The sequence below is a fragment of the Solanum verrucosum genome, unplaced genomic scaffold (genome assembly GCF_900185275.1).
Source record: "Solanum verrucosum unplaced genomic scaffold, falcon-dt-bn FXZP01000261.1, whole genome shotgun sequence".
NCBI lineage: Eukaryota > Viridiplantae > Streptophyta > Magnoliopsida > Solanales > Solanaceae > Solanum > Solanum verrucosum.
This window is the reverse complement of record NW_026019969.1, coordinates 5,937,013-5,961,864: the sequence shown is the minus strand read 5'-3', so window position 1 is coordinate 5,961,864 and position 24,852 is coordinate 5,937,013. Positions and strand designations below refer to the sequence as shown.

At 31.6% G+C, this 24,852-nt stretch overlaps 3 protein-coding genes and 1 non-coding gene across 4 annotated transcripts; 2 read left to right on the top strand and 2 right to left on the bottom strand.

The window, feature by feature from the left end:
* Positions 1 to 4,451: 4,451 nt before the first annotated feature.
* Positions 4,452 to 5,943, bottom strand: LOC125815715 (probable methyltransferase At1g29790). The gene has a single exon (XM_049495259.1). The coding sequence runs from the start codon at positions 5,887 to 5,889 to the stop codon at positions 4,477 to 4,479; it is 1,413 nt and encodes a 470-aa protein (XP_049351216.1). The 5' UTR covers positions 5,890 to 5,943; the 3' UTR covers positions 4,452 to 4,476.
* Positions 5,944 to 12,039: 6,096 nt separating this feature from the next.
* Positions 12,040 to 12,438, top strand: LOC125816747 (nuclear transcription factor Y subunit B-4-like). Its single transcript, XM_049496369.1, has one exon. It carries the CDS (start codon positions 12,040 to 12,042, stop codon positions 12,436 to 12,438), a length of 399 nt encoding a protein of 132 aa, XP_049352326.1.
* A 3,059-nt stretch (positions 12,439 to 15,497) lies between these two features.
* Positions 15,498 to 21,165, bottom strand: LOC125816298 (cyclin-H1-1-like). The gene is made up of 13 exons (XM_049495883.1): positions 20,975 to 21,165; positions 20,810 to 20,860; positions 19,688 to 19,766; positions 19,443 to 19,555; positions 19,291 to 19,364; positions 19,000 to 19,120; positions 18,844 to 18,912; positions 18,656 to 18,700; positions 17,725 to 17,802; positions 16,113 to 16,171; positions 15,944 to 16,031; positions 15,707 to 15,795; positions 15,498 to 15,604 (listed from the first exon to the last, which is right to left on the bottom strand). Exons 1-13 carry the CDS (start codon positions 21,032 to 21,034, stop codon positions 15,544 to 15,546), a joined length of 987 nt encoding a protein of 328 aa, XP_049351840.1. The 5' UTR covers positions 21,035 to 21,165; the 3' UTR covers positions 15,498 to 15,543.
* A 1,132-nt stretch (positions 21,166 to 22,297) lies between these two features.
* On the top strand, positions 22,298 to 22,401 carry LOC125816928 (U6 spliceosomal RNA). The gene has a single exon (XR_007442251.1). It is a non-coding gene; the product is annotated as a U6 spliceosomal RNA (small nuclear RNA).
* The last annotated feature ends 2,451 nt before the right edge of the window (positions 22,402 to 24,852 follow it).

Here is a 24,852-nt window from a genome sequence, read left to right as displayed (position 1 = left end):
ATGGTACATAAAAAAATAGAGTTTAAGGGTTAAAATGAAACAAGGCTAAGTTGGAGTGGCAAAATGAAAAATGAGGGCAAGTTTGAGGGGTTGTGTATGTGTTTGGCCAAAAAAAATTGTAATTTGGCTAACTTACTTGTATGGTTTAATGGTACTATGCAATATATAGTGTATTTGTGTATATGAAACCATGTGAATTAAGCCATAGGGTTTGTGATAATTTTGGAATTGCCATTTTGTTTTCTTTGTCTAAATTTATTTTATTAGTACTACTTTTTTTTTCTTTGCCTTTCTCATAGGTAACTATCTAGTCTATTCATAGTTTGATTGTGACTTCTAAAAACAAAGGCAAGTAGTTAGAATCTTTGAATTTAGATAAACAAATAAGGATTTTTATATATAGAAGCTACTCCCTTGGGAATGATAGTATAACTTTGGATATAAACTGCTTCTTTATCTAATTGTATTAGTTAGAAATAAAAATTAGAAAAAGCTCTTACCGTGGATTAACCCCCCCCCCCCCCTCCCCTCCTCCATGGTAATATTATTTGGCAAGTCCATCTAAGTTTAATTTGTGCAGATTAATAATTCGTCTATTTATATTAATTCTTGGTTCATCACGATTAATTAGTCTAAGACCACGTCACAGAAGGGGCTCGACTTCCATAAAAAAAGTTAGTAACTTCTACAATCTAATTGACCTATTCAATTCAGTCCATCTAACAATTGGATCTATTTGAGCGAGATATAAATTGAATTGGGTAATTAAATAAAATATAATACTATAACAAAGAAGTTAAAACTAGGTAAAGATTAAATGGGCTTCTAACCAAATAACCAATTAATTTATAAACTCAATTCATTTTAATTCGTTCAAATTCGATCCACCTAACACATTTTACAACCAATATGTCTAAGAAAAAGTGTATAATTATGAAAGAAAGATAGAGATGACTAAAAATAGAGTTTGAATTCAAGTATTCAACACAAAGTTACTCCATGCCCTCAAACTATACGAGGAAAAGAAAACATATGCTGTTTCTTGTCATATTCAAAACTTATGGGACCATGAATTTTAGAAAAGATAAGTTATAGGGGTGTTTTAATTAAACCTGACAGCTTTTCGGATATTGCTTGGCGGGCGGGCCTTTTATCTATATTTGCCGGTTTGTCCTTTTCTGATAGTGGTCTAACGAAAGTAGTGTATTTTCTGATTTGTCCCTGTAGTTATTGCCAAACTACCGTATTACCACGATAAGGCCTGCAAAGGCCCGTATGAAATGACCAAAAGATCCTCAGTCCTTACTTTGTCAAGGTTAGGCGTTGACTCAAATATGACTCGACATCCTGGCCCATATGTGTTTCGTCCATTTTAATTTTGGAAAATTGTATGAAATAATAAACTATTAATTCAAATTAAATGTAATAGCTATAGTTTATTTTATTTGTAATTCACAATAAATATTTTATTTTTTTGCCATCTGGTTCAGTATATAATTAGTCATTTTTGATATACAATTACTCATTCGGTATACAAATGTATAAAATGCGTTTGTGTTTGTATAAAGCGAGAGAAAAGTGTATATACAAATATAAATACGTATATTTTTGTCCTATACATTTATAATTATATAAATACAGATCTTATTATACAAATTACAATGTATAAATGAATTTATACAAAACTGAACAATTTGTATAAAATTTGATGTATCTAACGAATTATACAAATTAAAAGCTCCATAGCAAACATAAAATTTGTTATGGAGCGCAATTATGCAAACTATAACTATAACATACAAATAGATTTTTATCTTTGCTATATGTGAAAGTTGTTCTAATTTGCCGAATTTTACACAAATTCATAGTGTTGAACGCTAATTACATCTTATCACTATTTTTTTCCAAACTACAAAAATATCTTAAATTTGATGGAGTCCGGATACATCCCAAAACGTATTGATACATCGCGTCTCAATTTTAGATACATCGCTCAACGTCCCAATACATCACGTCTCGATTTCGGATACATCGCTCAACATCCCGATACATCACGCCTTGGTTTCGAAGACATCACTCAACGTCCCGATATATCGTGGTGATGTATCCAATCGATACATCACATAAAGTGATGTATCCGAGAATAATAGAGAGTATAGATTTTTGTAATTTTTTCAAATGGTAGAATTATTTTTTTAAAAAAAAGGTAAGATAAGTTGTGTATTTAGGTAATTTTTTCTACAATTTAAGTATCTTAATTTAATCAGATATAATATTTAAATTTTGTGATTTAACTATATATAATATGAGTATTAAAATATTATTTAATTTATAATCTTAAATTTATCATATTAAATAAGAATTCAGTTCATTCAATCAACTAAAATCGAAGATATGATTTCTCATGTTTTGGACTTTTGGTATATATATACTTATCATGAATATAAACTACTCGTATCATTCATCTATTAAAATATTTATACGTGAAAATTTTACTGTGCTATGGGACAATAATTCACTTTCTTTAATTAAACAACGTTGCTTTCATATATGCGTTCAAACTTGGCAAACTTTAATTAATTAAAACAAGAGACACATCACTCTTACATAATTTCAATATAGAAAAATACAAAATTAAAGCAAGGCTTGACGCCTTCTTGAAAAGTTGATTTAATACTTCTATTAAACTACTAATACTTTATAGGATCAATGTTGTTGAAGTGTTTTTGCCATCAATTTCCATGAATTATTAGTACAAGATGAACAACTTCACTTGAATTGGTCAAACAATTCAGTAGTAAGAGCCTTAAATCTTAATAATGAGCTCTGGGGTAACTAGGAATATTTTGGACATGAGTATGAAATGTGGAGGTTAAATTGAATTCAAGAGGGTTGATATGCGGGTCAGTACTAAATTGTTTTTTGACTACTTGAGATGTAATGAGTTGGGTCGATATGAGCTAAATAATGAGTCATAGCATAAACCGCTCAACTCTTATTAATTACTTTAAAAAAATTTTTTATTCAAGTACCTAAATTATTATTATTTTGTTTATTATGATTATATATAAAATGTCAAAACGAAAATGATTTCCTAAAATATGAAATTGACAATTCTTTTCATAGATCAATTTGAATTACATATCAATTACACTTTTAGAGGTACAAAAGTGAATGAATCAAAATGAGTTGAATTAATATATAGACCGATCAATAACCTTCCAATTCAAACGAATTGTCGATACACACTATTGGTACAGATATATGCAATCATGCACATGATGACTATATTAACTTCTTTATTTTCTCAAAAGAAAGAAGAAAAAAAAGACAAGTGCTTATCGGTATGTCATAGACAATTTGAATTTTGCTATGATTGGTCATTATAATGATTTCCATAAATTAATTAAAGCAATTGAAATGTCAGTGTATATGAGTCCAATAACAAGCATCTTTAATTTGGATGTTGCTGTCTGAGTCCCTTAAAATATTTCTCATGCTTTAATTTAAGGATTTGTATTTGACTTTTGAATACTACAGTTTATGTCCATCTCCTCTGTATTATAACAAAAAAGAACATTGAAATTATTTATTATATTTCAACAATAGATAAAGGAATTAGCATTTGGCATGGCTCCTTAGCTCTTTACTTTAGTACATCGCCCACCCCACCCCCTAAACTATGCTGTTTGATTTGACATTATCTTGGGGTGGGGCCCTTCTTTGGATCATGCTAACGCTGGATGATGTTTCATGCATTAGGTTGCCTTATACATTAGCTGGTCGATTTCCTGATAGAAACCAGGAAATTACCCCCAATGACCTTCAAAATTGGTGGTCTTGAACTTGAGTCTCATTTGTCTCATGGCAAATCTTAAACGTCAAAAGTTGTTAAGCTTAAAGTTTTGCCCATGATGCAAGCGAGGACACCCACCTCCAAGGTCATTCTTATAAATCACGTTTGAAACTGACCCCCATAGAAGACAAGCATAACTCTTGGATTAGTACTACTCTTCAGAAATATTAGTACCCAGTCTTTAGATAACATGTACAAAGTGAGCCCCTCTATTTTAGTGCAGAAACTGCAAACTATAGAAAGGTCAAACTGTTGTGGGTAAATAAGAGTTCAACTGCAATTGTTAGCCATGGTGTTTAAGCAATGTAGCTGTGTTATAAGCAGAAGTATCATTTGTTTGTCTCGCTGAATTGTGATATAATAACATTCAAATGGTTAATGTACAAAGAAATATGCATTTTATGACAACGGAGACTGAATCTTTAGATAACAAAGAGAACCAACCACAAATTTCTTACAGTTTTGCAGACACAAGATAAATCCTATGAATACCATGTGAAGTATAACAAAGAGAACCACAAGTTTCTTACAGTTTGCAGACACTAGAACAAATGTTGCAGATAAATCCTACGAATATTATGTCAGTGTAACAAAGACATGAGCTCTAATGCTTCGTATGATCATAAAGATCGAGCAGGCTTTTCTAATAATGCAGAAAGATAAACTTCATCCTTGGCCTTGGGAGCAATAGACCACTTATGCTTTTTGTACCTGAACTGCAGAAACATGTACATAAAATCATCCAGATCAGTCCTATTACAAAAGAATCGATCAATCCACAACAAGCCTCCTGGTCTCAAAACGCGATCCCAGTCAAATAGGATAAAGTCTAACAGCTGTAGATCGATCCAACCATCCATAAATCCAGCAGTGTGGATCAAATCCATAGTGTTGTCGAAGAATGGAAGCCTTTGATTCAGTGTCACATATAGTGGAATCAAACCCCTAAGTGCTATCGTCTCGCTGAAAGGAGCTCCAAGATTCAGTGCAGTCGTAATGATTGTCACATTCTGCCCTCTCATTCTTGCAGCAAAAGTCCCCGTTCCAATGCCAAAATCCAGACCAATTCTGATCTCCCCTGGCTTAACTGCCAATACATCTTTGATCAAGAAATCCACAGGAAGTGAAGAATTTGTTACCCATTTTATCTCTTCTTTATCCATTTCAAAACATCCGGTGCACTTAGTGTAACCTCTTTTAGGATTCTTACTCGATAAACACTCGTAGTTCCTGCAAAGGTAATTGCTCCACCTAACATTTCTCCCATCTGGGATCCTCCATAAGGACTCGTTAATTGGATAAGGCTTCTGATAGAGCTTAGAGGCCCTTGTCAAACACCTTCTCCTTGGCAAAGGATCACAACCATTAATCATAAGCTTCTGAGCAATGTTCCAATCATCTTTACAATAAGATCCAATATCATAATCCATATATTCCTCCAATTCTTTCTTCATCGACGCACAAGCATGCCCTATCGTGTTATAAATCATCTGTGTTCCAAAAATATTAACCTTCTTATGTCTATTCTCCTTCGGGGTAATATACTTTCGAATCTCCTCAATCACAAAATTATTAATCAAGGGATGTTCCTTAATAGTCACATTCCCAATTCCTTCAACTCTAGGCATCCTAATTTGCCTAAGGGCAATATGAGCAGAGTATAAAGGCTTAATCACCTCTTCTTCCAAGAACTTCTTGTATTCCAATTTGGGAATACTCCCTTTTTCTAACTCATTTTTGTTCTTCTCCATCTCTTGTACAATCAATTCAATCTTATCTTGCAAACTTTCCATCTTATCGAGCACTTCATCAACGCGAGAACTCAGTGCTTTTACATCAAAACTATCATAAACATCCTTCACACCATAAAAATGGCGACATATATCCTCATCATGTAAGAAAAATCCAGCAGAATAAAACCTAAACAAACTCGAAAGGCTCACGAGTATAACAAGTGAACCTAGCACAAGCTGAATGCAACCCATTACTCTTCCTAATCTACATTTTCTAAAACAAAAGATGGACTCACCCATTCTCAATCAATACTAAAATTCCAACAATTCTATCCTAAGATTTCCCAATCATCAAAAACAGAACAAAGATTCAATATAAACATTGCCCACATAAATAGAATTCATATAATCAACTAAGAAGCAGATCGAGTACCATTAATTAATTACCTGGTTTTAGCACCAAGAATGGGTAAAATTGGACGACAACAACAACTACGCCTTAATTTCAAACAAGTTGGGTCAGCAAGGTGTAAAACTGATCTAGAACTTCAAATAAAATGGTGTACATTAGCTTAAAAGTTAGCATTAAAAATTGCTTGAAACAAATACCAATTGATCTAAAGAGCTGGAAAATCGTGAATTCTAAGCTTATAACACATATGGGCATGTTCATGAACTTGGATAAAGGGCAAATGGGTGTTAAATTAATATATAACTTGAGATAATCAACTGAGATAGAGTAATTACTACACATTTCTCTAGGATATACAAAATTTATTATAATTATGTGAGATAAATAGATGTTAACGTTGACTTTGAGGGGGTGGGTGGGCTTGACCGTTAAAGTTCCATTTGGTTTAAAATTTAGGTTTTGGCCGTTGAATTATTTATTTCTAGCGCTATGACAAAGGGATCACAATGTATAGAATTAGTGGGATATTGGCTAACTTAAATTGCTGTCCATGTATCGTTTACATGACCATATCCATGGGTCGGGGCGGGGAGTCGTCTTATCCACTAGATTAGCTAAAAAAAACTATTGTTTTGAATGAAAAAATTCGGAAGTCTTAGACTCAAAATATATGGAGGCATTATTTCATTCTCATAATAAATATGAACAGTATGCAAGACTAAACAAGTTGCTCCCTCGCAGACGAGAGACCCGTCTCAAAGAACGAATAGTGCTTTTACGCCACACAATTTAATCGTAGTCACTCTATCATGTCCACTATTCCTCGCACCCAACTCATGCCAAATGAACTATTGATTAACTGATGCAATTTACTGAAGCTAAGTGATATAATGAAATGAATATATACCTAAAATGATTATGATTAAGTGATAATCATGTATATTTATACACAGACATGCATTTATTGATTTTGTGTTAATATCCTCTGTGCGAATAAATTTACCAATTTTGCTAGTGGCCCAAGATGCTCTATGCTCATTTTCAAAGAACTTACAAAGGATGAAGCTCATTGGGCTCAGTCCAAGACTGTCAAATTTATCAAGTTATTTAAGGAAAAATTACTGAAATACACGTCTTATGTTTCCCTTATTTTTAATAATTCCTTCTATTTCTAAAAACCTTTAAAATCCCTTATTTCTCTCCTAATTCTAAATTATTTTATAATGTATCCGAGCTACATATTATGTATCCGGTTTGTTTTACTTTTTCAGGGATTAATGTAATTACAAACTAAATAGGGATAAATTGTAATTTCATATTAAAACTGTGTGATTCCTAAAATTTATAACATTTAAAGACCAGCCGTTAGGAGGAAAACTTGCAAACTGAACTGTTGGATCCACAGTTTTGCTACTGGCCCATTTTGCTTTTATTCAAAACCCACAAATAATCTTTTCTTTCTTTCTTTTCCCACACAAAATAATCCAATTTGCAAGTTTAAGGTGTCCAGAATAGGATGAAAAATATAAAAAAAATTTATCTAAATACACAACTTATTTTTATCATATTCTCTAAAATTCTCTATCATTTAAAAAAAATTCAAAATTTTTTACTCTCTTCTATTCTCAAATACATCACTTTACACGATGTATCGGTTTAAATCGGGACGTACACGGTGTATCGGAACATTGAGTGATGTATCAGGATGTTGAGACTTGAGGGATGTATTCAAAACCGGGACGCTATGTATTGGGACGTTTTGGAATGTATCCATATTCCACCAAATTTAAGGGATTTAAATAATTTGAAAAAGAGTAGGAATAGGATGTAATTAGTTCTTAACACTATGAAGTTTGTGTAAAATTTCCAAAAATATAATACATTTCAATAGTATAATTAAGAGACAAATTATCTTTTGATTCATTTCCTAATTTCAATCATAAATTGAACATGATCTATCATCTACACACATAGTAGAGCATAAAAAACTATTAAACAAGAAGTTTATTACATTCCTATACATGAAGAATATGCTTAACACACCAATCACCCTAGCTAGTTCAAATATTAAACTCGCAAAACATTGATAGTTTATAAGTTATTTAGGGTACTAATTCTTTAAATATTCCCAATATTACCCTTACTAATAAGTGAACAATGAAAGGACGAACACAACATCTCCTAATTGTACTAAAGGTAGTAGAAATTGTACAGTAAATTGACTTTCTTTTATTGGTGAATGAATAGGTGTCTCACTTTTGCTTCGGTTTGTGTACTATTTTTGCACTATCACTTATAAGTTTCATCTTCAAATAGTCTTTTATGTTTCTGTTATTAGCATAAGCAATTGACAATTATTTTCCCTTATCTTTGAGCCATTAAAAGTTGTACCCTTATTGAGGTGTTTGACCAAGCATTAGGGAGAAAATAAGTGCTTCTAGAGAGCAACAAAAGTAGTTTTCTGGACGCAAAAAAAATTAGCGAGCGCAAAAGTGTTTATTTAAAAAGCACTTTTCAGAATAAAAAATAAACTTTGATGCCCTTTTTAAAAGCCTAGCCAAACACTATTTGTTGGTCATAGAGTACTTAAATTTTCTTGCCATACATATACTACTTCTCACCAAAAGTATTTTTAGAAAAAAAAACACTTTTCAAGATAAGCTGATTTTAGAAGCAAATGGCCAAACACGCTATATATATATATATGTGTGTGTGAAAATCTTAATATATGAATTTGCTTGTCAACATTGTAATGACATGCATGTTGAAAATTACTCCTATCCTATGTAAGTAGCACTTCACTAATTAGCAATTACTCCTAGCATAAGCAACTGACAATAATTTTCCCTTATCTTTGAGCCATTAAAAGTTGTACTCATCACATATAAGATATGAGTTGTGACTGTATACTGAATTTCACTGAAGTGATGATTTCTTGATTTTGTTTTAATGTTTTTGTTTAGTTTCCTTCAGTACTTTTGGAGCTATATGAAAGGTGTTAACCATTTAACTTAAGTTATGAGTATATGTAAAATTCCATGAAAGATTCTAGAATAATGTCAGCTTTTTCTACAATAAATCCTATTTGCTTTAACTAATTGCTTCAAGTCTGATTATGAATCAATAGCTGCTAAATTTTACTTGTTTTGATCATTTTCACTCTGGTAATGGATTAATGGAAAAACTACATCTAACTTTTATATTTTGGCTCATATGTTTCTATTGTGACTTTTTCCTTCATATTTTATAAATAAATTTATTTGTTCAACCAAATGTAGACAAAGAGGTAACTTGGTCCTCGAAAAATTATGAATGAGAGCTTTTGAGACTAGCAGCTACAACAAAGGTTGTGAGAACAAGTCTTGAGCTTCAACAAGTCGGAGATCTTATATATATGTGCAGAATATGTATGTCTTGGTGTATCTTTAGCTAAGTTTGTGAGTTCTGAAGGTTCTTTACCATTGAGGGTTGAATTAGTGCATCGTCGAAGTTGACAATTTAACTTAGATTTTACATTATCAATCGAATACACCTTTTCAAGCAGGACACCGAATGCAATTTTTATTGACTCTTTACTCTATACACTCTACTATGGAATCTGTCGTTAACCATTTTACATATATGAGGCTTTTGTTTTTTCACGTGTTGTCTTCCGTTGTTATTTTGTTCTTTACTATATGATTATTGATGATCAAAGGGCTATGCAAATTATCAAAAATTGACCATGGCTAAAAAATATATTGGGACCGTGTCGAGCACGGACCATGCCCATCTAGTATAGAAATATTACTTAGAGAAGAATCTTGTGAATATAGACTATAGAGTTCTGTAGCAATAGGCTGGGCCAAATGGCCAATTAGATTATAGACTTTTTTTCAAAAAGAAATTTCTAGTTGTTTCAACAGTAAGATACTCCACATGTTCCCAAAAATTAACGTGGTGCTTGAGAGTCTCTTTATGGATTTTCACATAAAATAATGACTTGGAATACCTATAAAGTTTCTAACCCTAGATGTGTCGATAAGAGAAGCTTGTTGTTGTTTCTTTAAAATATAAATATAAATAAATACATGTAAATAAGAGATTGAGCTAATTTGCAAAACTAAATTTATCGGACCAATAAGAATGTTCTGCATAACTACAATTAATTATTTAGTAGTATATATATTTTTACATTATAAGTTCAATTTGAGTACTGACGTTTGACTATAGTAGGAATATATATATACACACTCAATTCATGACGGAATCATGATTTTCACTAAGAGGTTCTAAGATATGAAGAAATAAACACATGAAAAAGTATATGAGGGTTCAACATCATCTACTCCCTTCGTCCCACTTTATATGTCACATTTTTATTTTGCACTTGCATTAAGAAATGATGTAACTTTACTCTTTTACCTTTATTTAATGTTTTCTTAAGTCAACTTTATTAATAAATGACGAGATTAATTAACTATTCTATCAAGGGTATAATAGGCAAAATATGATAATTTATGCATAAATTTTATAAAATGACAAATATTGTGGTTCAGCTATTTATAAAAAGGGATGACATATAAAATGGAACGGAGAGAGTACTATATATACATAAATATTATTTTTAATCATATATAAATACTGTAATTTTTTTGATGAAAGAAGCTCGTCTATACCCGTAAGTCCTACCTAACTCTAAGTCACTGGCCATGGGCCCAATGCCATTACCACCCGCTTGATAGCTCAGTTAACTTATTGAACTTAAATATCGAATGTGTTTTACTTGTTTTTTGTATTTTCCAAAAAAATTACACAAGCAATTTTGTAGTAAACAATACACATTTTAAAACATAAAATTTTCTATAGAAGTAATTTTATTTTTTTAAAGTTCATATACATACATTCAATATGAATAAAAATTGTCTACAAATACTTTGATTTATTTAGTCAAAAAGTCTTTTGTATGACGAATAAAAGAAGAGTATAGTTTGAGTAGTGAAAATGTAAAAATGTGTGTTTGACATTGGCATAAATAAATCAAAACAAAAGGGGATAAAATCATGAAATCTTTTTATTAATTATAATTTATTTTGTAAATAAAGTGAGCGTCAAATTAATCGCAAATCTTGTAATAAAATAATATTGTCATTTTATCCTCATTTATGGGCTGGCCGCTAGAACATAATTTACTATTAGTGTACAAAACTTAAACTCAATAGCAAGAAAAAATGAATAAGAAACCCTATAGCCATAGTACCACAAACAAATAAATAATGTAATTAACATGATCAAGTACACTAAGGATTTCATAATTTTGAGGGAAAATAATATTACTCCATTAAAAGCAGAATCTGCAGTAAACATTCATCATGTGGGGATACAGTAGTGTTTTTAATTAGTAAAATTATAAAAAGCTTAATTAATTAAGGGTTGTGCCGACAATAACCTAAAGCTTATGAGGTAATCAAACACTAGGGCTTCGTATTAGTAAATCATTCCTTCCATTTCTGCTCTTTAATTTGATTAATTAATAGCACATGTAAACGTGCATTAACGTCGTCCATTCATTTCAATCTTTAGTGTTAATACTTTTAATTATTTTAAACCAGTTTAAATAAGGAAATTAAAAATTATTTAGCAAGTTTAAAACTCCTAATCTTGTCAACTTTGACCAAAGATTCAAGATTTGAATTTAATTTTTTTATTTAGTTATAAGTACATTGTACTAAAAATCGTGACAAAAAATCTAAACATTTGTTAAAAAAAAAATTATTTTTATTTACTTAATTATATATTCAACACTATTCATATATATCACACTTCTCCATGCACATGCATATGTTGACAAGTACATATACATTATTATGGGCGAAATTCACCTTATCCAATACAGAATACATGTGTATCTACTGTTTTCAACTTAAATATATATACAGTTAAAAATTCAAAATATATATATAAAAAAATGTGCACGCACTCTAAATTAACATCCACTAACTTAAATTCCTAAATCCACCCATACATCAACAAAAAATCCACAACAAATTTTATAAGATATGGTGGATGAACAAGTGAAATTGGTACCAATAGCCAATGTAGGAAGGATTATGAAACAAATCTTGCCACCAACAGCCAAAATATCCAAAGAAGCAAAAGAGACAATGCAAGAATGTGCATCAGAATTTATAAGTTTTGTAACTGGTGAAGCATCTGACAAGTGTCAAAAGGAGAATCGTCGAACGGTTAATGGAGATGACATCTGTTGGGCTCTGAGTTCACTTGGTTTTGACAACTATGCAGAGGTTATGTTGAGGTACTTGTATAAGTTGAGGGACTTTGAAAGATTAAGAGCTAATCAAAATAAATTAGGTTTAAATGATGATGATGAAGAAGCTCCAAGTGCACCATTAGAGTTTAATATAATGGAAAGGGTGCAACGTAGACGCTTCAATTAATAAATATTTGGATCATTTCTCAATTTGTATGTGTCATACTAATTAATCTTCTCTGGAGTTTTTGTCAAGTGTTGCTATTTAATTTCTCTGTTGTTGTTTTTTGTTTTTTATTTTATTTTCATTCATGTATATGTATATCAATCTTTAGTTCTAATGATTGATCACAGTTATTTAAGATATTTTTTTCCTTTAATATATGCAAATGTTTTAATTAGACCTTCTTTTAAATCTAGCAAGCATTATTTTGCTCTGCAGTTTTAAAGTGTGATACTATATAGCAATTCTTATAATGTAGAAATTACATACATGATTAATATATTCCGATCCTAATACATAGAATGATAGAAACATTCCACAATAAGGATTCCAAGAGATTGTAAATTTTCTTTCATGTGATTCTAGTTTCGAGATCTACCTCATTATAATTCCGATCCCTTTTAACATCGTCATAATGATATGATTTTGCAATTTATACTATATACCTTCTCAAGCAACCTTCTAGCATTTTGTGTTATATCAATGTGTGCTACTTAGCTTGCTTTGCACTCTCTAAAATGTGGCATTTTTAATCTTGCTAATTAATTCTTGTATAATCACTCATCCATATTAATTATCATTTGACTCTCTCTACAGACTTTAAATATTCACTCCAAATAACATTGGCTTAATCAGGATACTTTTTCACTGCTCATCGAACATTACCACATGATCTTAGTATGCCATTAAATAGTTATTCTACTCTCCACCAACATGGATTGTGGTGCATTGGTGGGAGTGTCTCACCCTTAACCAGAGGTCTCGGGTTCGAGTCCGAGGTATGGTGAAAATCTTGTTGGGAGCGTCACCCTCGAATGGGCCTTGCAGTGCGCGATCCAAATTTAGTCGGAGCTCCAATGTGGGCTCCGGACGGGAAACATAAAAAAAGTTATTCTACTCTCTGAATTTAGTAGAAGCTTCAATGTGGGCTACAGACACTGGATGAGAAACAAAAAAAAATAGAGTAACTTTCACATATAGCAAACAAAAAAATCATATTTGTATGCTATAGCAAAGTTTGCATAATTGCGCTCCATAGCAAACATATATATGTATAATTCGCTATACATATACAATTAAAAGCTGTCTATTTCGCTATACATATATACAAAAAGAGCAATTGTATAATTCGTTGGCTCCTCTTCAGAATTGTATAATTTCATTATACAAACATAAAACTGGGCAGGGGAATATTTTTATTGTATAATTATAAGTGTATAGGACGAATATATATGTATTTGCATGTGTATATACAATTTTCTCTCACTTTATACAAACAGAAACGCAATTTATACACTTCTGTTGTATAAAACGAGAAAGAGAGAAAGGCACAAGAGAACTGGGCAGGAGAATATTTTTATTGTATAATTATAAGTGTATAGGACGAATATATATGTATTTGCATGTGTATATACAATTTTCTCTCGCTTTATACAAACAGAAACGCAATTTATACACTTCTGTGTATAAAGCGAGAGAGGAGAACACAGAGGGAGTGAGCGAGAGAGGAGAGTGGCGAGCGAGAGTTTGAGGGAGAGAGACGCTGGCAAACAGTTTGCTACAGGACACAATTAAATCAAAGTGTGGTTATACCATTTAATTTGAATTATTAGTTTGCCATTATATACAATTTTCCCAAAAAAATATTCTACTCTCCGACCTCTTCAAGACACTTTAAACTTTTAATTGTGAGGAAATATACCATCTAATCATCAAATTTTTGGTAGCAATCTTTACTTAAACATATTAATGGTTTTCAAAACTTCCGATTAACCAGACAAATTTTTGGAATTAGGGTTTAAGCAGGCAACCTAGGGTTTGCGTAATTAAGGGAATGGGGGGACCACTCTTCCTGGAAGAGGGATCCTAGCTAGTGGGGAGCTGAATCCACTGTTCATCCCGTTTCACTAAAAAGTTGTGATTATATATAATAATAGTATTATTATAGAATTATCCAAACCCTAGTTTGATTTTTAAATGATTTGCACCATATATGTAAATGACATCATTCATGTCATGATGTGTAATGCCATATGTTTGCTATCGATCTTAATTCATACTTGTTGAGACATAATATAATTAAGAGTATATTGTTATTTTTAGCTAGCAACTTAAATTGTTAGATGAAATGATCATACAGATCAAAATCTCAAATGCACCTGTTTCTAAGCGGAGAATTGTCTATTAATTACTTAATTAATTAGCTGATGGAAACTAGAGTTGCACGGCATAGTTATTAACTGTAAATATAAGGAATAAGGGTCTGAAAAATATCCCAACTTTGATCGAATTTGTTGTTGTGATACTAAACTTTCATGAGGACCTATTACCTCCCTATACTATTTAATACCGTATTTTAAACATATATATTTTCCCACATGGGCATAAAAAATAATGCAAAATTATAAATAATAATGTGTCCACATGGACATATATATACTTTTAAAATATACTATTAAATAGTTCAGGGAATAAAAAATACGGTATTAAATAGTCTACGAAGGTAATAGGTCCTTATGAAAATTTAGTATCGCAACAGCAAATTCGACCAAAATTGGAGTATTTTTCAAACCCTTATCCCTAAATATAAATCTGTATACTGCTGCTAATTTATAAACACCTGAATTGTATACTTTATCCAAATAGTAATTGAAAAAAAATAGAATTAGTAAATATAAGACCAAAAATGTTATATAAAACACATTTGTCCAGTCATACGTACGGTCTTTAATAATGCGATCTTCTCGGGGGGACAAATGTTGCCTTTTGGCTATAGGTTCAACTGAATCATAACTTTCGATATGGAGTAAAGATATATCTACTAAAATCTCAACAAATATAAGATCAAAACCTGTAATTTTAACAATACAATGAGTTCAATGCGAAGAATCATAAACGTTGATCCCATTTCCGCGTCTGCTTCTTCTCTCAAACCTGATGCAAATGTAGTAGACCGTGTTTTCCAGTCTGACTTGAATTTTTGCTCTATATTAGGGAACTGTGATGAGGAACTATTTCCACCGGCCAAATAACATATGCTTGAAGCTACAAACTTTAGTTAAGAGCAGCTTAAGAGATGTCTGTAACCTCATTTGAGATATCTTTGGATCTATGCTTCCTTTTTTTACTCCTGCAAATACAAACCAGCATTATTTTCTGGCTGGGCGAATGAATTATGGCGAAACCAAACGATGGAAAAAATGACAATCAAATTAGAGTTGATTGAACACACTTGTCATGTGAACCCGGATCAAGACATGATTTGAGTTTCCGATCAATGTGCTTCACATCTTTGGAAGTCGGAGTCAAAAGTTTACCAATCTGTTCAAATGTCAGGAGTTCAGGCAGTAAGAGGACTATGTTAAACCCAAACGAAGATTTCAGGGAAGAAGTCAGTAATATTTCAAGAAAGAAGAAGAGAAAGATAAACACTTCCAGGCATGCAGTAATAACAAGATTAAGTACTTGCCAAAGAATCAATGGCGTTTATAGAACCAGTAAGTTCTGAAATTGCATGACCTGGCTGATCATGATGTGATAGGACACTTCTCAGGTACCTGGTAGAAGAATCATTATCATGTCAATAAGAGTGTTACCGGATTATTGTGGATCTGTCCAAATGAGAAAGGGACTGAGACCTCTCAAAATCGAATATGCCATGCACTGCATTAGCTCTATGCAGAGCTGCCAATGCCAACTGAAATAAGTAAAAAGAAACTTAAATAAGAAAATTATCTAAGAAGATGTGCATATGAGTATTATTATCTGTATTCTGTAGCACATTTTAAAAGAGCAAATCATCACATAGAATGCAAAAGCCAGAGTTTTAATTGACTGTGGTATCCAACAAGGTCATCAGATGATGAATTTCTCATATGTCAAGTATGGTACCATTCAGTGATCATCAGAAAAAAGTTTCTCCTTATGCGTTTCAATTTTTTCCAAAATGCAGTCTTGTCCTGTGTCAAAACAGCTATCATCTAATATTGACTAATCACATAATTTGTCCTGTGCTAAATATGAGTCCTATGGGCACAACCTCGCCAAAATATAGAAGAACTCCTCCAGAATCTATCTACAACCACCTTATGGGCACATTATCCAATTATGAGTGGAGGCTTTCCTTGGTTATAAAAACCCACAGACAACATTTGGAACTCCCAAACTCGCATATCGGCAGTAAAGGTAATGAAAAGCATTAAAAGGATCAGAGAAGAATTATCAGCAGTATGAACCAGAGTTGCAAACAGAGAAGGACCCAGATAATAAATTACGGGTTCATCCGAACAAGTAATTTTGGCTCAAACCTTGCATGTGTGTTTAAATATTCACTAAATAAGTACAAATAATAAACTTTGAACCCAATGAAGTAAATGGATTATTATAAATTCGAACTCGAACACACAATGCGCAAATCATGAATTGCCTCTGGTTGCAAAATACTGTGCGTTTGGGTTGAGGAAAAAGATACAGAGGATAATTCCTAACTCAAAAAAAAAACTACAGTATATTAGTAAAAGAATCACTAGGACAATACCAATCCTGAACCAACTATGGCATCTCGTTTACTATTGGTTAGCTCATCCATAACTAGGTTAAGTAAGTACATACTCAAGATAGATCCCCGGTAGAAATCCACATGGAGAAGTCCATTGTTCCTTCCCCTTCCCCACCATACTTACACTTGTGATCGCTCCTCTGCACATATCGTCTATGGCATTATATTTGATGTGAATTCCTTTCTTTTCAAAACTTAACCATTTATTGCACTTTATCAGATGTTTTATTTTAGATTAATTGATCATCATTCTTCCTCCCCCAAAAAATTCCGATCAATCATCAGACAAAAAGTATAGCCTCGGTTAGTTGTCAGAGATCGTCATAGTTTGTTGTCAGGGCTAGTTAGAAGGAGCTTATGGGAAATTATAGCCAGAATTGCTTTTTATTAAGCTTCAAACGAACTAGATTTGATCCAGTCTAATCATACTAGAAAAACTAACTGTCAATAACAGAGGATCCATTCTCCATGTCCACACTTCACATGAAAACAAAAAATATGAGAAGGGAACAAACTAATATCAAAAGTTTATGACTGAGTGGAACATGAAACTTTTCTTTCAACAAAGATGAAGCAAGCCTCAAAAATGTATGTATTTGTTAATATAATCCTCTGCAGGTGGGAAGAGCCAGAAATCACATTCATACAGTATAAAATCATTTCAATAGAGGATGTAAATTATAAAATATAACCTGCCCAGGTGGGAATAGAAGTGGCCCATCACTACGCATAATCTTATCTGCTTCAATCCTAGCAGTATCAAGTGCACCCTGTACTTCAGAAGAAAATAATCTTAGATGGTAGACAATTCCAGAGGTCAGAGTAATATGAATTGAATTATTTCCCATATATGAGGTAAGAACTCAATCAGGAATAACCAAATTAATTCAATATCTACAGTAGATGAATCACGGTTAGTAATGCATCGATGCATGTCAGAATGTTACCATCTACTTATGAGGGAAGTCGATTCCTTCTTCTTGTCACAAGTTACATACACAAAAATGTTTTGAAGAAATTAATTGAAGTATAAAGAAAGATTAGTTGGTTGGTAGCTCAATCAGCTAGATAGGGATCTATGGTGTGAAACTCTAAGAAGAAATTGAATTATAATAATCACCATGTCTCCAACATGCCACTTTGATGATGTTCAAAAGAAGATTGATGATAATCTAGCAAGAAGATGCATTAACCTTGATTATCTAAGGAAGAATTAGAAACAATAAAAATGGGAAGAGTGAAATCAGCATTTGTTCCATTGGAGGGAGAACTGCAGATTTTCAATATCGCATGTAGATTACATGGTTTGGGTGGGTTTAACTGCAAAACTACTAGTTATTGGGCAATATTGTATGAAATTCAATTGCTAGAAGCCAGAATTTACAAGGAGCAGAAATAGTGGAATAACATTTTATTTGATAAAAAGGAAACTGTATGGCCAAGGAAATAACAATTTGTTTTTATATGTTAACCTACATCGGCCCCACCACTAACCCCCTCCCAGGAGTCAATTGTGGCCCTTTTCCTCCATTTAGATCCCTTCGTAACTTGAATTCTCAAGCTCAAGGTTGAGGGACTTTTCATTTGAACTACCTTCTCTTGTCGGAAGGAAATAGCAATTACCTTCAGTGCCACAAGCTGGTCGTCATCTTGAGCTCCACAGAACTCCTAAAGTTTCAAGAGCAATAGTCAATAATTGCAATGAAGAAATCAAGGAGTGGAAATAACTACCAATCAAAAGGAAGATATCAAAAGGCAACAAAGCAATTATTACTCAAAGGGGAAGGTGTAACAGATCAACAGAAAAAGACCTCTAAATCACTGATAAAACCTTCAAGTGCACGATATGGAGCATAAGCAATCAGATCAAATCCTAGACTCTGCAAAAGAAAGGTTATAAAAAAGTTTATTAAAGCAAGATTTAAAGGGAAATGCAGAATAAAATAACCTTTAAATAAAATCCATGCCTGAAAAACCAGCATCTCATTATTGAGGATTACATGATGATCCTGTCCAATCCCCTTACCAAGCTCCTCAGCTGATACATGATTTTCCTCTGCCTTGCAAGCTGCATATATGCACGTTAACCTACAAAAAGGAAGAAGGGGAAGCTAGTGAGCTTTGTCTTTGTCAACTATCAACTACTGCATGCATCATTATATGTGGATTCCAGATGACTTTGTTTAGGGGGAGACTAGTTAGATTTTCTTATATTGGGAAGTTGGAGAAAGCACAGAGAAGATAGATAACAAGCTTACATAATCTCTTTGGGGTGATGTTCCATCACGGACCATAGCAGATAAAACCTCTTAAAATAAATGAGAGCCGTTGCCTGCAAACAACCATGAGAACTGCTTAATCTTCTAGTTGATTCATTGTAGTAGCAGATCCAATAATCAAAACTTTATACCTGAATCTTACGCGGGAACTTAAAGGCATCACAGACGTCTTGAATTTTGAATTCGTAGAAAGCCCTTAGAAGTTGTTCTTCTTCAACTTTGAGTGGTTTAGGATGCTTTTCAGCTAACAAGCCAACCAAAATAGCAACCAAAAGAATGATGAGAATTATGATTATCTATCAAGATTAAAGGGAGGTAAACCAGAAACTTTATAGTTTCTCTAGTTTTACTTTGATCTGAATAAATACAATCTTACCATTATCTTTTGCGTCATTTTGACTTTCAGCATACGAGAAAGTCCCATCAATATCAACTTCCATTCGAGTTGTTCCAAACTTCACAATAGAATTAGCTATCAGTATTATACTATTATTCATAAACCCACAAGCACTATAAATCAGACCTATGTTCTGGGCCATAAAAGTTTCAGGTAATGTTTCCATACACCATACACATAAAATGGAAAAGAAATTCTACACAATCTAACTCTATGGGGTAAAAGTTGCGCTTTAAGACTTAGGACAATCAAGAAACGACATGTGGCAAAAAGAATAGGTCAAAAGTGACTTAGCAGCGACAACACCAAATGACCAGTAAGGGAAATCCTATCAATGAAAAATCCGGAGTCAAAACAGTCGGGGCTGGAGTCATAATGGTGAAGACAGCCTAGCTCCGGAAATATGGGACCGGCCACCAAGTTGTGACCAAACAAGCTAAGGTCGAGATAAGTTCAGGGGTCCAGCCGTAGTGGAAAGAGCCTGAGATCTCTGTCAGTCATTGCGGAAAGAGCTAGAGATCTCTGCCATCCGTCACGTAACTGAAATAAATGTGCAACTGATGGACTTAATGTGGGCTAGATCCATGGAAGTTGGTCTCTAGGGCTTAGCTGTAAATAATCTTATATCAACTCATTGTAAACCATCTAACTTTTACTCATTTACCAGCATTATAATCTTACTTTATGTTCTTAAGCTCTGAAACTCTATGATTCTATTATTCTGAATAATATCAAAAAGATCAAGCTTACGCAGTGACACTGCCAGCTACCAGCACCGGAACTCAGGTTCATTCTATTCACTTAACTTATCTCTTCATGTCTATACCATATTTTTCATTTATGTTGCCTTGTTTGTATTGATAAAGCAAGCTACAATACACAAACCACATGTTTTGGACATCTCAATACGCGTGTGTTTGAACCATGTCTTAAGTATAAACACTAACTACAGCAACAAAAGGTCAAAGAACACATTCACATTGCTTTCATCAAAACAAAACATAATTAGGTGAAAAGGGTAGCTCAAACAAAAAGAAAACATATTCACAAGCACACAGAAAATGAAAAAAGAAAAAAAAAAAGGAAATGGAACTAGCATACCATCTCTAGTGCTTGTTTCGCCCTTTGATTAGCAACTTTATACTTATGTTTCTGTGAATACAGTAAAACATTCATAAATCAAAAAACTCAAATACAAATGGGAAAACGAAAAAAAAAAAACTGACATTCTCCAAGATTAAGTTTTGATGAACAATTGTAACTCACAATATCTTGGGGAGTATAAAGCCACTTGGTTTTATGAGTTGATGTCATGAAATCCGCCATATCTTCTCTCTGCCGTTTCTAATTCTCTTTCCAATAAACTCGCATTTCATTTCTGAAAGACCTTAAAACTAAAGTATAAAATGGTAGCGGTGTCAAAATAACTATAATTCTAAAATTAAGTAACCAATTAATTTAACCTAATCGAATGGATTGTTACTTTTTTTTTTTTTTAAAAAAAAGGGGTAGGTTTTGATTAGGGGTGTGCACTATTTGGATTAAACCGAAAAATCAAATCAAATTGAATTCTAATTTGGATTGGTTTTTTGGATCTTTGGTTTGGTTTTTTAATTAATAATTTACTTTGTTTGGTTTTTTGGTTTGGTTTCGGATTTAGAAAAATGAAAATCGAAAAAGTCGAATTATATTATATAAGTTGACCACTTTTGTTCCTTTATAGTTATTTTCATTATGATTTAGTTTTTTTTTTAAAATGTTTGGATATCTATAATTGATATATTTTTAAGTATTGTGTTTTACGTTTTACTTGTGATTTGTATTAAAAAGTATATTTAAGAAATTCAATATATATATATATATATATATATATATATATATATATATATATATATATAAATTTTTTTAAATTGCAAATATAACTTTGTTATGTTTCTAATTATTGACATAACCGATTAACCAAACCGAAAAAACTAAACCAAAAAGAGAAAAACCAAACCAAAAACCGAATGCACGCCCCTAGTTTTGATGTATAATTAAAAATTTGTATCACAATTAGGGTAATTTTTGTATTATGAACCAAATCATAAATTTATGTTGAGTTTAAACATAAAAAACAGTTTTTAAAATTGATGTTACACCTTATCATAGTCCAATTTACGATCGTTTAACAAAGATTGTAGAAAATAGGATTAAGTTTCAATGACTTGTGTCTACTCAAAATTATTTATTTCAAAAATTTATAACACAACTAATCAATGTCATCAAAGTAAGCATGTTTGAATTAACTTTTGACTTTTAGTTTTTGACTTATACGTTAAAACAAGTGATTATAAGTATTTTCTTTAATTTATCAAATAATTTAAAATATTAAAAGTTATTGAGGATTAAAATAAGTCAATTCAAATACGCTTAATCCCAATATCTATCAACTAAACATTTGCCACACAATTATCGCATATATGTTTCCAAATATAAAAAAAGAATGCGTAATATTAGTCAAAATTGTATAACCACATAAATATATTTATGACACATGAAAATGACAGGTGGAGCCGTGGAGCAACTCTAAGAACTTTAAAATGAAAGGACACCTTCGGGGACATCCGATAAAATTGGAACGATACAAAGAAGATTAGCATGGTCCTTGTGCAAGGATGACATGTACGAATCGAGAAATGGTCCAAATTTTTAATCAACATGGGTTGTGGTGCAATGGTGGGTGTGCTTCAACCTTAACCAGAAGTCTCGGGTTCGAGCCCGAGGTATTGAGAAAATCATGTTGGGAGCGCCACCCCTGAATGGGCCCTGCAGTGCTCGATCTAAATTTAATCGGAGCTCCAATGTGAGCTTTGAACACTGAGTGGAAAACATAAAAAAAGGACACCAACAAATAAATAAACTTCATGTTCATGCGAAACAATGTAGAGCTCACAAAAAATCGTAAATAATTTATTTAGACATTTCGGTCAAAAATGAAATGTCTAAATAATTATTTTGTGCTTTCTAATAAATTTGATAGGAAAGAGTTGGGAGTTGTCAATTGGATATTATGAATTAATATCCTCAATACTGTTCAAGGTCTACAATTGTCTCATTCTCATTATATTCGGATGATACTTGAGAAATTTAAGTATTTAGATTTTAAAATTGCAAAAATATCTATTAGGGTAAATTTTGATCTCGTAAAGAATAAATGTGAAAGTAAGTCTCAATTAGTGTAAATTTTGCTCTAGCAAAAACATAAATATATGAAAATAAGTCTCACTGATATGATGTTAAATAGTTGGGAAAAGGGTCTGATATATCCTTCAACTTTATCAATTAGAGCTGATATACTCTTATTATGAAAGTGGTTCATAAATGCCCCTATTACTATACAAATGGCTCACATATATCCTTTTTCTCTAACGGAAGTGAAAAAATTAATTTTATTTTAATATTTTAATTATTATTAATATTATTTTAAACATAATCCCATATGGGTATATTTAATCCTCCTCACACATAATTTTTTTTTTACTTTTTTTTTTCAACGACTAATTTAAAGTTATTGTTTTGATGGTCAAATTTATTTATGTTTCACTAATTTTCTTGTAAGCTTTATTATAGATGACGTTTTAAATTATAATATAGCCACAAAAAAAATAGTTTTAAAATTTTCTCTTTACACTAACGAACAAAAGAAAAAAATAAAAATAAGAAACTCAAAAAATGATAATCAAAGACGTCAAAAAATAATTTATGTATAAAAAAGATTAAAATATACCTTGAAATTCGCTAGAAGGATCATATATACCTCTACATGATTTTTAAAAAATTTAAAAGTCAAAAACATAAATTTAAAACTATTTTTTTTCACTTTCATTAAATTAAGGGTATATGTGAGCTCATTTGTAACGGTAGGGTATATGTGAGCCGTTTGTTTAACGGTAAGGGTATATACGAGCCACTATCATAACAAGGGGCATATCAGCTCCAAATGACAAAGTTGAGGGGTATATCAGACCCTTTTCCCTAAAAAGTTTAATGTACAACAATTAGATTTCTTTATAATTTACATTAATAGTAGAATATTTACCTTCCTTTTTTATCTAGAAATATCGTAAAAAATTTATTTTTTCTTTCTAAATTTATGATCTATAGTAATTCCAAAATATCTCGTTCCCCTTTAGTTTAGTATTTTTTTCTTTAATTTTTTATAAATAGTGATATAACTTTTAATGTTAATGCAAGGATTAATATAGTGATTCAATGCAACGGCCAACAAGTATTGCCATTCTCTCTTTTAAATATTCAATTATCTTCATATTTTTTTATTTCATAATAAGTATTGTTCTTTAAACGTTTTTTCTTCAAAGTTCTTTAAAAAAAAAAGTCAAAATTATAATCAAAATAAAAGATCATTTCAATTTCCGAACGACCAAGCACATACAACTAAATTAATACTCAATAGATTATAATGTTTTAAAGATAATATTTTTTTGTCCCGACTTGAGCTAAATATCACTCATGTCAATAAGATAATATATTTTCAAAAGACAACATATATAAATATATGACCCTATTAATATTATAAGTTAATAATTTTTTAAAAGTACAAATATATCCAAGACAATTTAGTGAAATGTGATTCTATTGTTTTTTGTTAGAATTTAAATCCCGTTGAAGCTCGTCTATAACTTTTTTTATTGCATCCAAAAGCTCCAGTGTTGCCACGACTACAAAAAAATTGTATTCACACAATGTTTTACGTATTTGATATGTCGTTGTTGATTTTTTGGCACCTTTTAAATGTGAAGCCATTTTTGGATATGGTTTCAATAAATTTTCTATGTTGCTTAAATAATTTATCTTCTCACCGTCATGCATTGAATGTTTTTAGTAAAGATACAATGAATGATATTTGATTATTAAGAAACAATGAACATTGTGTATAGTTAATATATTTTTACAATGAAGCATTCAACAAAAAAATATATTGCAATGAATCATACCCATACATTGTACTAAAATAAGATCATATAAATAGATACATGAAATTAATATTAGATCATATAAATAGATACATGAAATTAATATTAGATCATATAAATAGATGCATGAAATTAATAATAGACAAATATAACAAATACACGAAATTA